The 15,981-nt window shown below is 22.0% G+C and overlaps 1 protein-coding gene and 1 long non-coding RNA gene across 2 annotated transcripts; both read right to left on the bottom strand.

The window, feature by feature from the left end:
• Positions 1–3,511: 3,511 nt before the first annotated feature.
• LOC122139452 lies at positions 3,512–4,566 on the bottom strand. The gene is made up of 2 exons (XR_006156311.1): positions 4,193–4,566; positions 3,512–4,071 (listed from the first exon to the last, which is right to left on the bottom strand). It is a non-coding gene; the product is annotated as an uncharacterized LOC122139452 (long non-coding RNA).
• Positions 4,567–15,084: 10,518 nt separating this feature from the next.
• On the bottom strand, positions 15,085–15,649 carry LOC122139450 (exportin-T-like). The gene is made up of 2 exons (XM_042737271.1): positions 15,506–15,649; positions 15,085–15,419 (listed from the first exon to the last, which is right to left on the bottom strand). The coding sequence occupies exons 1-2, from the start codon at positions 15,566–15,568 to the stop codon at positions 15,177–15,179; spliced, it is 306 nt and encodes a 101-aa protein (XP_042593205.1). The 5' UTR covers positions 15,569–15,649; the 3' UTR covers positions 15,085–15,176.
• Between the last annotated feature and the right edge of the window lie 332 nt (positions 15,650–15,981).

Genomic DNA, 15,981 nt, shown 5'->3' with positions numbered 1-15,981 from the left:
ATAATTTAATATTATTTAATTACTTAATTTAACGAAATTTTTTTTTAAAAAATTTTTAATATTTACTATATATTTTTCTAACTATTTAATATTAATGGTGAAAATTTTTTAAATATAGTTATTTGAGATTTTTTTTCTTAAATATATACACGCTGGTGTTTTTATACATACATAATAAATATACACAGAAAGCAAACAATAGTAAAAATTTTTTTTTTTTTTTTGGGATGCGACCCAATTTACTGCCCAGCCCTATAAATTCTAAAATATTTTTTCCCGTTAAAGTGTTTTTGTTTTTAGGGTTTCTTCGTGTCACTCACTCTGGTTTTTAGATGTTTTTGGTTGGCGGGAGAAGGCGTTTGAAGGGGGACAACATCATTGTGAACCCCCGGGCCGCTGGCCCGCGCCCCCTCACGCCCCCTTTGAGGGTCGGGACCTGAAGGGAAATGGCGGCCCCCGGGAAAACCAGGGGGGTCAACCGTTTCCCCCATGCCCTTTTCCCTCCCCCGACAGGCCCGGGCCCACACTTACTCCTGGGAATATAATCCAGAAGAATGTGAATACTTTGTTCATTCTCATGACCTCCACCCGGGCCCTTCCCAAAAGTTTCAACCCCACCCCAGACGATCGGGACATGCACGCCATTCCACGCTCCCCACAACACCCCAAAAAGGTGGAAGCACATGCGGAGGGCAAAAGAAGACGTTTCTGGGGGCACGGGAAAGGGGCTAAACGCGGGGTTCCCCCCACCACCCAAACTCACCCCTGTCGACTCCCAAGGGGCTTCATTCTTCTTCCGGGTGAATTAAAGCTTTTAACGCGGAGTTTGAAACCCACTTCCACTGAAATGTTTGACTTTCTTGCAGTGAGGGGTAAGCCGGTTTGAGGGAAGGAACCATGGGGCCCCGCAGCTACGGGGCCCGGCACAGAGCAGGGCATGACGGGACGTTGGGCACCACGGTCACGGAGCGGTGGGGCATGTGATCAGATTGTTGCAGTGATCGTGGTGTTGCTCACCTGTCTGACCCCTTTTTGGGAACGCTGCGGGGTCAAAGGCCTGCCCAAAGAGCCAAATCCAGACGAAACCCTGGACTTCCAGGCCCTCTGGTTTAAACTGGCAGACCGGGCATCGCCTCGGGAGTGGCTCTCGGTGGTGATGGAGGGGGTGATTTTTCACAACCGAAGCCAGGTTTCCCTTTTTTTTTAGTAACCAAAAAAAAAAATGTTGTTTTTCAAATAACCCACCCAATAATACAAAAAAAAACTTAAATTGTTACCACTAAAGGTCACAATTCGGGTTTTTTTTTTAAAATGTATTTACTTGAAATAAGTTTTTAACTGTATCACTTAGAAATAAGCTTAACTTTTTTTTAGTTTGTTTTTTTTTAAAAAAGTAGAATAGTTGTTAAATCTGAAGTTCCTCTTTACGGCCCCAATTTTTTTTTTTTTAAACAAATTAAATTTGAAGCATCAAAAAAAACCGAAACAATTTAAAAATTTTTTTTTTAGATTTGAGTCATCCCAAAATGAAAATGCATTGAAATATTAAGCTTTTAAATATTTACAAATTAACCTTTATTTCAATTTAATATCCAAAAAAGCGTAAAAAAATTTATTTTTTTTTCTATATTTTTTTTTTTCAATCATCCTCCAAAAAAAATGCAGGGAAATTTTACTTTTACATTTTAAATTGCCTTGATGCAATTCATTTTCCATTTAAAAGGGGCACAAATAAGGTTTAAATTTTGATTTTATGTTTATTTAAAAAAAAAAAAATTTTTAAATAGTTTTTTTTTTAAAAGGGAGAATAGGGGGGGTAAACCCGGGTTTCCACTGATGTGCACATTTTTTTCAAATTTTTTTTAAATCAAATTTTAAGCATAGGTTTTTTTTTTTACATTTTTATTTTTTAATCATCCCACAAGAAAGCATTTAATAATTTTGGGACTTTAAGAGCTTTGGGTTTAAAAAAGTAAAAAAATTTCCCTTGATTTCAATTAAGTATCAAACCCAAATTTTTTTTTTTTTTTTTTTTTTTAATAATCATCCCAATAAAATGCCGGAAAATTTTACCTTTTTCATTTTGTTGCCTTGTGATGTTTAAAACTTTACATCAAAGAAAAAATCCCCATTTTTTCCCCTTTTGTTCACCTGTTTGCAAAAAAAGTTTTTTTTTTTTTTTTTAAAAAATTCCCGTTTAAATTTCCCCAAAAAAGGGGAAAAGATTGTTTTTATTTTTTTGTATAAATCACAATAAAATGCACTGAGTTTAAAAATTTTATGCCTTTTATTTTAAAACCCTGCTGTAAATATTTTTAAATTTTTAAACTTTTCAATAGATACCGAAATTTAAAAGACATTAAAAAAAAAATCTCTTATTAAAATGCATTTTCTTTTCCCCACAGGGATCCGAGTCCACAAGAACGGGACGGCTGTAGTGGACACGTGCCACGACGAAGGATCGTAAGAAAGGCCACAATGCTCAGACCCAATCGCTGTATTAAAGGCTGAAACTCGCAGAGACGAGTCGGTAACGCTGAAGATCTTCGTTTTCAACATCAGCACTTGTGAGGGTGAAGTGGACAAGAGGCATTATTAGTGTTGGGTTTAAGGTGGGTGGAACTGTTTACCACAGGGCTACTAGTGTGGAAAAATAAAACCATTGCATCACAGCGCTGTTCTCCTGAATGGTTCTCCACCACACACACACACAGCTGCTTCAAAATACACCGTCCTGAATCTGGCGGAACAGGAAATACTTATTGAGTCATGGACTAAAGAGCCACGAAAGGGAGTGAGAGGGCCTGTCCAAGCATCTCAAAAATAAAAAGTTTACAGTCTACCTTTTGTGTGTGTCTCTCTCTCCTCTTTTTTTTTTGGCATAAACACAGACGAGCAGGACTGGAGCATTTCTGGAGTAGTAAAGGTCACAGGACGATCTGGAAGCCAAAGGTTCATGGGTAATGACAAAGAAAAACAATCACATCAGCTTCATACAGTTTTATTTTTCCCATCGATGTGTGATTGTTGTTTTAGGTCCAAACCTTTGATGGTGCTTGGGTTCAGCGGAATCCAGGGCTGAAAGGGGGTTAATAACAGCATGCGCCAGCGTCTCCTTAAAGCCAACACAGATTGTCGCTTGGTCCAGCCGCAAACGGCCTCACTTCTACAAACAGAATGAAGTAAAAGCAGAAGATCTGGCCCCGAGTTTAAAATGCACCAACAAAGACATTCCAAACAAGAATGCAAGATTTCAGTTTCGTAACATTAAATTGCACTATTTTAAATAGGCGTTAAAACGCATTAAAAACGCCAGCAAATCTGAGGGACCGTTACAGAACAGCTTTGTGGGAATGCAGTGTTAAATGGGAAAATAGACGGGATGTGTGATTGGCGGTTAATAATTAATGTAGAAAAAAAAAAAAAACATTTAGATCCAACGAAGATAACATCAAGAGCACTTCCATTTGATAGCCTCGTCACGTCCAACTAAAACCTATGCTTCATTTAGGCATGTAAAAAAAAAAAAGAAAAATTAGCAATTAAATATAACCGGCCCTTCTTAAGATGAGATTTGAGAAAAATCCAGATTTCTCGAACAAACACACAAAAAAAATTGTAATTAATTCTAGAATTTCCTGTAACAGTTAAGTCATATTTCCAAACAATTACCAAAACTGTTGTATTTCAAACGGAAATGCCGTTTTCCCTTGAAATTGTGTCCAGGACTGAAGCCCCGCCCACCTTTCACAAACTCCTCCTACAGTATGGCGTCTCATCCAATCGCAGACGTCGCCTCCGGCCCGGGCGGCTAAACCTCATGGAGAGCACAACTCTGATTGGGCCAAGGTCGGTGTGGGGGCGTGGTCACGTCACGTGACAGCCAATCCCCGTGTGACTCCCGTCGGGGGTCCGTGTCCCGCAGACAGGAAGGGTGTGGTTACGCTTCTTTAAGTGCAAAAGTAGCTCCTACGCTAAACTCTGTCGTTATGGTGGTCTGTTGACTGCTGAGCTCCCAAAACGCTCCGCCTGACAATTTCAGTTTTAAAGTCTGGCCTGCTGGAAGAAAACCTGCATACACAGAAATAAATAAAAAGGGTTAAATAGGACACATGAAATCTCTCTCTGTCTCTATATACACACACACAAAGACATCATGGATTAGCGCTTCAATCATAAGCGGCTGAAATACCTTCATGTAGTTTTTCAGAACCTTAACATCCGGCTGCTGGAGCACTTGACACAGCTCCTGAGGAGAAACACAGCTGACTTCAATCAGAACTACTAAAAGAGAGAGAAATATAATAAAAATGCACGCGTCTGTGCTTCCACAGCTTCTATCTAGAAGATTTAGAAAGTGTGGACTAATATGATCAAGTACACGTTGTTGCCAGAACTTGTGACAGTAGCAAAGATTGTTAAAATGTATTTAAAAATGATTTTTAAATCTGTAAATCACACTCTTAAGGAGCAGGTGCAAAAACTGGCCTATATAGAGCCCTATGACATTTTTATTTTCCCCAAATTTCGATTTTGCATTTAAATTTTTCAAAATTTCCATTTATTGGATAATAAATTTTTTGTAATCAAACCCCCCCCCTTTTTTTTTTTTTTTATTGTTCTGGATTCCGTTTTAATGGATACATTAACTTTTCGTAATTAAAAATGAAACTTTTAGCAAAAATTTAATTTTTGGGGCCATAGGAAATCGGTTTTATTCTATTCTATTATTATTTTTTATTTCCTAAATTGCGTTTTGATGATTTAATTAGATTTTAATTAATCAAAGCCATGTCTAATCAATTGAATAAAATTACATTTTATCAATTTAATCATTTATTTGATGATTTAATTAGATTTTATTAATCAAACTTTTATTGATTCAGAAATTCTCTGGTGTTTTTATTATTTATATGTATGTTTTGATGAGCTTTATAGAAATGCCATTATCAAAAATAGTGGCTGGCCAATCAAATGAAGCATAAAATTTTAAATCTTTCATCAAATTAAAATGGAATCTTTATTGAACAGGTGTACTGTTAAAATGAAAAGTAAGTACATTGTGATATTACCTAAAAATAAGCTTACCTTTATTAGGATAGATTACTCTGACAAGAGCGTTATATTTACATGAGAATGTGTCACGTGTCACTGAAGTAAACGAACTTTTATTTACAGGTTGGACTGAAATGCGATGCTTGAATCCTGATGAAGCAGTCAGTTACCTTCGTGTGCTTTTTTTTCAGCATGAGACTGCAGCGACGCAGATCTCCTGAAGAAACTGAATACACTCGGCCCCTGTGTGGACAGATTACAACAGCCTGCGGTCAGATGCATTGACTTATCTCATCCCTAAGGTGCACGTAACTGTTTGGTCTAGATGAGACATCTCGGTGAGGTGACTTCAGACACTATCTTTGCGATGAATCATGTGCAGAGTCAGCGTGCCCACTCGGACAGCGTTGGAACAGTAACAGCAAAACATTACAAACCACCGCGACTGACTATTTAATGAACAGAAGGGCTGTTTAAAGGCTACTGACGTACCAGAAAACAGTCTGGGGATCTGAAAGGTCAAACGGTTGGTTTCAGAGGGGCCATTGGCATGCTGGGACGATCGGATTATAGAGAATCTGAAATCCCAACAACCCGTCTTTCCACCTGAGAGAGAGACACATGTTAGAAATAGTGTTACTTACTTTTATTTTTCCTACTACTGGAGTTTTTATTAAATTTTGAACTTACTTTATCATTAAGTTTTAGTTTTTTATTTCCAGTAGTAATGTTTATTGGTTGTTGAAATGCAACTTTCACGTATTTATTTCAACTTTTTTCAATTACAAAAAATATTTATAAGTTTAGTTAATTACAAACCCATCTAAAAGTCTAGCTTCTGCCTGAGCATAACATGCTAAAAGCTGGTAATTATTATTATGTAATTTTCTATTGTTTATTAATATGAAGTAGCTTCATTATTTTCTTTTCCATTTTCAATTTATTTTTTCATAAATGCTTTTGTTGTCACAGATATTTAGGGTTAACTAATAATATTGTTTGCATTTTCTATTATATATTTAATTATACATTGATATATTAAGTTTAACCGGTAAAGTAAATTTAATTTCAGTAGCGCCAGTTTCGTTCGAAATTATCTAGATATAATTATAAAATTTTTTTTTTTTTTTTTTTTTTTTATTACCCTTATTAAAAGTAATAGAGAAAGCGTAACCTATGTAAGAAAGCAGTGTTTTTTTTAGTCTATTTATATACTATTATAGTTTTATATAAGTTTGATTAACTTTTAAGTTTACATATTTTAATTGTGTAATTTGTAATTTTTAATTCCAGTATAGTAATTTACTTCAGTTAAGTTTCGTAAGTAGCTAAAGCAATGTTTTCGTTTGTGTTTAGACTTAGATAAAACACTAAAATTATATGTAATTGATTTCAATATAACAAAACATAATATATATTCGCGTTTCCCCTCCTCCATTCATTCTCGAATTAAAAAAGATGGTTGAAACATGAAACTGAATATAAAGATAACAATCAAACAATGTAACACTAAACGAAACACAAAAGATTAATAAAATAATATACAAAAAAACGAATTTAAAAAAGTAAACAGTTTGGTGTTGTGTTTTTTGGATTTGATATTTCGTTGTGATATTTGAATGACATTGATCGTATTGATAGCCGTTCTTGTTGAACCCTGCATTTGTAACAGTAACCAGACTTCGAATATTAGATATATTAAGCCCACTCCCATAAGATTTCGGTAACTCCATAAAAGTTGTGGCGGGCTCAGATGGTTAGTTCGAGTAAATTTTAGTTGTGTAATTGGTTAATATGTTTTTTTAGTTTTTGTTCTTGTTGTCTTAAAGCAGCCATTGCCTTGGTAATCATTGCTGTAAAATAACTTGCTATTCTGTGGCTCCATGACATTTAAGTCCACAACTAACTCTCATTTAATGTTATGAATCTGAGTAATAGGTCGATTCGATTATATATCTCATTATTATTTTTGACGAGCTCACAAATAGACGATTTATATGATTTTATATAATATGTCAGGATAGTCATTCTGAATGGTTCATCTGGTGTAACACATAAATTAAACTATATATAGGATAATAGATGATGATATATTTGAATTTGGCGGGCCTCCCTGTTAAATATTGAAAAACAACACAATAAAATAATCTTAAATTTAATATTGCGAATAATTATACAATAAATATGAATAATAAAAATATCTAATGGTTTGTCGTATTAACTTTTTTTTTTTTTTTAACAAAATTTTTTTTTTTAATGTGTGTCTTTTTGTTGGACGTTTCCCTAATATAATATAATTGTCTTCTTAAATGGTGTAAAGAATATTGAATTATTAGGGTTTATAAGTATTAATATAAAATATCTAAATCCTATAAAAATAAACATAATATATATATTAAAAAATAGTAAAATAAAATAATAATATCTTAAAAAAATATAATTAAAATCTAATAATATACGAAAATATATTTATTATAATAATTATATATTATTTTAAATAATATTTAATATAAAAATAGATAATAAAAAATAAATAAATAAAAAAAAACTAATAGAAAATAATAAAAATTAAATATATAATAATAAGTAATTAAATAAAAAATTAATATATAATATTAAAATCATAATATAATTAAATACTATTAATAATAACAAAAAAAAATTGGTGTAATAAGTATTATTAAAATGAATTAAATAATTTAAAATTAAATAATATCCACCAAACAATAAAATACAAGAATAAAACACTAAACAATATGAATAAGTAAAGAACCAAAATAAAACAATTATAAAGATGTATGAACAGTTCCAATAAGGAATCAAGAGATACATATAAAATTAAAAAAAGAAAATTAAAAATAGAAAAAAAGAAACTAAAATAATATTAAGAATAAAAAGAATAATTAAACTAAAGAAATATAATGGTTAAGTAAGATAATACATAATTATGACAATATAAGAAACTAAGATAGAATAAAAAAAAAAGGATATATAAATAAAAAAAATAATGTAATGAAAATAAAATAAATATCAAATACAAAATATTAAAATATACTAAGAAATAATATATAATAAATTTATATAATAGTTTATATAATATGAAAAAATATAAATTATATAAATAAAAATATATAAATATATATTAAGAAATAACATAATATATTTATACCAACTTAATATAAAAGATATAAATAATTATAATAAATACAAATAAAATAATTAAAAAATACAAAATAAAATAAAAAACATTATATTATCAAATATAAAATATATAAAAATAAGATTAGCAGAATATAATAAAAAATATATAAAAATAATAAATCAAATAAAAAAAAAATATATATTATATAAAAATATAAATAATACAAAAAATAAAATCATTATAAAGATTCACTATAATATAATATATAATAATAAATAAAATATAATATCAAAATATATAAACAATAATAAAAATATAAAAGAAAAATATAAATTATGTAAAATAATATATCAAATAATTAATAATAAATATAATAAAAAAATTATAATAAGTAATATATATAATAAAAAATAAAAAAAATAAATTATAAAATAAAACAATGTAAATACAAAATTATAAAAATAAAAAAAAATAAAATAAAGAATAATAAAGATAATATAATAATTAAATTATATATACACTTACAATACTAATAATAATAAAATAAATATATATATAACAATAATAAAATAAGAAAAATATTAATAAATAATGATATAAATACTAAATACAAATATATATTAAAATAAATATAAAATTCATAATATAATATAATATAATAAATAATACTAATATAAATACTAAATAAATAAAAAACCAAAAAATAAAATAATTATATTAAATAATTATAAAATATAATAATAATAAATAAAAATAATATAATGTATCAAATTAAAAAATAAAAATATAATAATATAATATAATAAAATAAAATTAATAATTGTAACTAACAAATTATATATAAAATATAACATATAAGAACTAAAATAATTATAAATAAATATATAAATTATATAAATAAAAAAAAAATTAACAAATAAAATATAAAATAATATACTAAATATAATATATACCAATAATAAAATAAAAAAAAATATACTTTAATATAATTAATAATATAATTATATACAATAATAAAATAGTAAATATTAAATAATATATACATTAAAATAACGAATAAGATAATATTTAAAAAATATAAAATAATATAAATAATATAATAATAATTGAATAAAAATAATAAAAAAAAAAAAAATATAAAAATAATAAAAAAAATAAATATAATATTTATAAAAAAAAATATAATAAAAAAAAATATAAGATAATTAAAAAAAAAAAATATTTAATAAAAAATATATAATTAAATATAAAATTAATAAATAAATAAAATAAATAAAAAAAAAATTATATAACAAATAAATATAAGAAAATTAACAATATAGTTAATATAACAATACAAAAATTATATATAATAAATAAAAAATTTTTTTATTTAATTAGTTAGATAATATATATTTAATTAAAAATAAATAAAATTTTATATTTATATAAAACAAAAATGACAGAAATGCACAACAAAATGACAAAAAAATGTAACAATAAAATATACCATAATAAATAAAATAAAATAATAAAATAATAAATTAATATATAAAAAAAATTAACTAAAATATTTATAAAAAAATCATAGTAAAATATAATATAATATATATAATATCTATATAAAAAATAAAAAATATAACAATAAATAAAATATAAAATAAAAAATTATATAAATTAAAATATTAAATATATAAAAAAACATAAAATAAAATTATAATAAATAAAAAATTTGAATAAAAAATAAAAATAAATATAAAAATAAAAAATAAATAATATAATATAAATATATAAAAATATAAATAAAATAATAAATAAAAATAATAATAATATAAAATATAAAATTTAAAAATATTAAATATAAAATAAAATATATAATTATAATAAAATAATAATATATATAATATAAATTATAAAATAATACATAAAATTAAAATAAAAATTAATAATAAAAATTATTAAATATAAAATATAATATTAAAAAAAAAATATATATTAAATAAATAAAATTAAAATATAAATAAAATAAAATATAAAATAATTTAATAAATTAAAATATATAAATTAAAAAAAATTAAATTATAAAAAATAAATAATAAATATATAAAATAAAATTAAAATATAACAATTCAAAGAAAAAATAATAATATTAAATAAATCTTATAAAAAATAATATAATAAAAAATAAAAAAAATAAATAATAAAAAAAAATTTAAAAAAAAAATAAAAATTAAAAAATTATAAAATAAGAAAAATATAAAAAATATAAAAAATTACTATATAATTAATATAAAAAAAAAAATAATTAAATAAAAATAAACTAATTAAATTAAAAAATAAAATTAAAAAATAAGAATATAAATAAAAAAATAATAAATTTTAAATTAAAAATAAAATATAATAATTATAATATTTAAAAATAAATTATTAATATAATATATAATAAAAATTAAAATACTTATAATATATAAAAATATATAAATAAAATATAAGTAATAAACTATAATAAAAATAAAAAATTTAAAATAAAACATAAATAAATAAAAAAAAATAATAAATAAAATGATTATAATAATATTAAAATATTAATATAATAAAAGATACCAAAAAATAAAATAGAAAAAAATAAATAAAAAAAAATATAAAAATATAATCCTATTAAAAAAATAAAAATAAATTAAAATAGATAAAAAATAAAATAAAAATATTATAAAAAATTATAATAATAGAATCAATAATAAAATAATATATAAATTAAAATATATATAAATATAAATAAATTAATAAAATAAAAATATATTAAATATAAAAAAAAATAAATAAATATAATAATAAAAAAAAAAATAAAATATATTATTAAAACAAAGATAAATATAAAATAAAAAATAAAAATATAAAAATAATAAAATATAAATAAAAATAAAAATATATAATAAAATAATATATAAATAAAAAATATATAATACAAAATAATATATTAAATAATAAATTAAAATAAAAAAAAATAAATTAATGTATAAATAAATACTATAATAATAAAAAAAAAAATAAAATAAATTTAAAAAATAATAAAATAAAATAAATAAATAAAAAAAAAAAATACATAAATTTATAAAAAATATATAAAAAATAATAAAAATAAATATATAAAAAATATAATAATAAAAATAAATATATAAAAAATATAAAAAATAAAAAAATAAAGTAATAAATATATATAAAAAAAAATAAAAAAAAATAAAATAAAAAAATATATAAAAAAATATAAAAAAAAAAAATAAAAAAAATAAAAAAAAATAAAAAAAATATAAAAGATTTGAAATTAAATAAAATAGCAATATATTAAATAAAATAAATAATAAATATAAATAATAATTAAATAATTTGATAAATATAATATAATATAAATAAAAACATTAATTGTAATAAATATAAAAATCAAAAACATAAAAATATAAATAATAAATAATAAAAATTTACATAAAAAAAATAATAAAGGTCTCAAAAAGATATAATAAAAATTAAAAAAATAAAAGAAATATTAAATTATTAAAAAATAAATTAAAAAAAATATTAGTTATAAAAATTATAATAAATTGGTTTTGGTTTTGGTTTTGGGAAATATATAATATATAAAATATATAAAGGGTTAGGGTTATTAATAATAATATCAAAATTATAAATTATATATATAATAAAATTATTTAATTACAAAAATAAAAATATTTACATCCATAGAATATAAAAATAAATATAATAGATCATTCTCAAGATAATATAATATTTTATAATTTAATAAATAATAATAAAAAAAAATATTAAAAATAACATTAATAAAATATTAAAATTGTAATATATAAAAAATTAAAATAAATAAAATTAAATATTATTTAGTTAAAATAAACCATAAATACATAACACAAAAAATTTCTAAAATAAAATATATAAAAATAAAAAAATAAATATATGAAAAAATAAAATAATAAAATAGAATATTAATAAAAAAATAAACTAAAAATACTACAAGTATATCATACAAAAAATTAATAAATAAATAATTTAAGAGAAAATTATATAAAAAAAATTTCAATTATGAAAAAAAGTAATAATTGAACAAATAAATAAAAAAAAATGTAAATCATAATTTACTAAATATAAATTAATATATAAAAATAAAAAATTTAAATAATAAAAAAATATAAAAATAAATAATTAAATTAAAATAATAGAGATAAAAAAAACAAAAAAACATAAATTTAAAAAAAAAAATATATTAAAATAATATAAAAATAAAATATAAATCAATAATTAAAATAATAATAAAAATATTTGAACTAATTCAAAGATTATAAAAAAACAATTTAAATTTTATTAATAATAATATATAAATTAGATGCCAATTATAAAAATAAATGAATTTAATATAACGGAAATATATAGAATAAAAATAATAAAATACAGGATTGAATAATAAGAAGAATAAAAAATATTAAATAATATATATCAAATATAAATATAAATAAAATAAAATATAATTAATAATTATAAATATATTTATTTAAAAAAATTATTGCCCATAATATAATAATAAATAAAATTAATATATAATAATAAAAATAAACTAAAAAATAAATATAAAGAAATATAAAATTCTAGATAATATATTTATATAAATTAATAATATGGCAACAAAATTAATATTAAATAATAAAATAAATAATATATTAAAAAAATTATTTCATACAATATTAAATAAGATAAAGTGAAAAAATAAATTCAATACATTTATTATAAAAAAAAACTCAATTTAATAATATGAAATAAATTAATATAAATATATTAATAAATAATAATAAGTAAAATAATTATATCCCAAATTATAATATAAAATTATTTATTTCATTAATATAAATATATTATAAAAAATATACTTTTATAAATAAATATATTAAATAAATATCAATAAAAAAAAAGAATCATATCATACTAATTCAAAGTAAAAAAAAAATACCAATAAATTAATATACATAATAAATAAAAAAGTAATAAATCAGAAAAACTACATTAATAAATATATTAATATAAATTTAAAATTTTAAATAAATATATAAATTATAAAAAATAAAATTTAACATTAAATATTTAATATATCATAATTAAATAAAAATAAATTTTAATCTATAATTATAATACTAAAATATAATATAATAATAATTCTAAATATATATAAAATTTAAAAAAGTATATAAAATATAAAATTAACTTAAAAAATTGTACTCTAATTAGAATTTTAATTAATATATAAATATAAAAAAATAATACAAAATTAAAAAAAGTATAAATAATAAAAAACTTAATTCAAAATAAAAAATTATATAATATAATTTATTAATAATAATATAAATAAAATAAATATAAAGAATATTTAAAAAAATGATATATTATATTAATATATAATAAATAATAAATATATAATAATTAAAAAATATCTAATATATATAAAATAAATAAAAAAATAAAATAACATAATCAATTAAATGAATATTTTTATATTTAAAATTAATAACGAAAAAAAAATATACTAAAATAGACATTTATATAAATAAAATTATTTAAATATTAAAATACAATACACTAATCATCATTAAAACTAATAAAAATATATATAGCTATATTTTCCTAAATAAAATAGAATACCCATTAATAAATAATATATATAAAAATCAATAAAAAAAATAATATAATAGATAAATTATAATTACAATATATTAATAAAAAAATATTATTAAAATAATTATAATATCATAATAAATAAAAAATATAATAATAATAATTAATAACATATTAAAAAATAAAAATATATAAATTTTTAATATTAAATAAAAAAATAAAAAAAAATTAAAATAAAAATAAATATAATAATATAAATAAATAAAATAACAAATAAAATATAATAGATTATCAAATAATAAAAATATATTTATTAAGTAATATATAATATTAAAAAATAATTATAAAAAAATAAATTTATTATAAAATATAAAATAATATAAAAATTATAATGATCTATAAATATATATATAAAATATAATGTAATAAATTAAAACATAAAAAATATTATATAAATAATAAATAATATATTTTATTTAATAAACTAATAAAATATCTAAATTTACCATATAAAGAAAATATTAATTATAAATAATAAAAAAATATTAATATATATTAATACAAATCAAAATAATATAAATTAATAATTTAATAATTAAATAAAATTACAATATAAATATAAAATAAAAATAACCCAATAATAATATATTATAAAAAAATATTATAATAAATAAATTAATGAATACTACATAATAAAAATAAATATAAAAAATATAATAAAAATAATAAAGTATAAAAAAAAAATATAATATAATAGTAAAAATAATATATAAAAAAATAAAATAATTAAAAAATACAATAATAATATAAATAAATAATATATCATATTAGTAATATCAAAAATAATATTATGCTATTGTTAACATGCATGCTGATGAGCTGTGTGTGTGTATGAGTGTGTTCTGGCCCTTGACCCTGTGTTTCAGTCGTAGGTTGGTTGTTTATCATCACGGGTCTCTGTACGAGAGCCTCTTACTCCGTGTTTACACCTCCTGCACTTTAAACTCTGGTCCATTCAACGACAGAAAGTAAACTCGCAAGAGTTTCCTAGCAGACATGGGGGGGAGTGGACTGGTCTTTATTCTGTATGTATCTCTGTACTTCTGTAAATATATCAAAATTAGGTGCAGTAATTGATTTTTGCAGTTTGCATAATAAAATATATAAACTATATAACTACAACTATTTCAATGCACTGCGATTACTCAATTGAAAAAAAATTAAAAATAAGTGAACCTCTACTTGCCTATAGTGTCTTGCCGCTATATAAGTTTGATTCAAGTCAGTTCAGCACAACATCTACCTAATCGTCAGGCTGTGAGTGTTGTGTTTACCTGGCGAATCCCACCGCGTGACTCAGACAATCGGCCAGCACCGCCTGTCTCTCCTCGCCGGCCTCCTGCGGCAGTTTTGCGAAGCAGCATGCGAACGCCTCCATCAGCGCGTCCAGGAGGCTGCGCATCAGAGCCTGCTTGCGCTCGGCCGGACTCTCTCCGTTCACGATCAGCACGCCGGCCGTCTCGAACATGAACAGCTGATCATCGCTGCTCAGCGGAGCCGGAAACCCGTTCTCCTGGACACACGAAGAGAGAGGAGCGATCATGCAGACGCTTAGAGCAGATTTACACGCTGCTTCATATGAGCGTTATGAGCTGTTACCGGAGGAGCGAGCTCTAACAGGTCCTGTATTCTGCTCAGTATGTCCTCGATGAATGCGTTCATGTGTTTACTGCACAAATAAACAAGAAGAGAGCATTATGAGTGAATGAACTCTAAAAGTTTCGGTTAAATGCATAAATGTAACATTTACTAGAGATGAACGAACGTGGAAATTCAGAGTAAAATTTTTTTTTTTATTTTTATTTTTGTTTTTTTTTTTTTTGTTTGGTGGTTTTTTTTATAGTGAGTTTAATTAAGAGGAAGAGGAAAGAAAGTAAATACAAACAACATTCGGAACGTATGGTCTATTATTTATTATTATTACCTTATTATTATTATATATATCATAGATATATATATATATATAGATATATATATATATATATATGTGTGTGTCTATATTATCTTCTACCTAATATAGTACAACTTTATACCTTCATCATTATTACAACTGCCAGAAACAAAAAATAAAAAAA

Source organism: Cyprinus carpio, chromosome A4 (genome assembly GCF_018340385.1).
Source record: "Cyprinus carpio isolate SPL01 chromosome A4, ASM1834038v1, whole genome shotgun sequence".
In the NCBI taxonomy this organism is placed as follows: Eukaryota; Metazoa; Chordata; class Actinopteri; order Cypriniformes; family Cyprinidae; genus Cyprinus; species Cyprinus carpio.
The sequence above is the reverse complement of the archived record's forward strand: the minus strand, read 5'-3'. Positions and strand labels throughout refer to the sequence as shown.

What these genes read in the sequence shown, in the direction of transcription:
- LOC122139450 (XM_042737271.1), bottom strand. Translation starts at nt 15,568, where the DNA reads ATGAACGCATTCATCGAGGACATACTGAGCAGAATACAGGACCTGTTA. An exon ending in TGTTAGAGCTCGCTCCTCCG is followed by an intron (nt 15,420 to 15,505) that starts GTAACAGCTCAT and finishes TCGTGTGTCCAG; the next exon opens with GAGAACGGGTTTCCGGCTCC.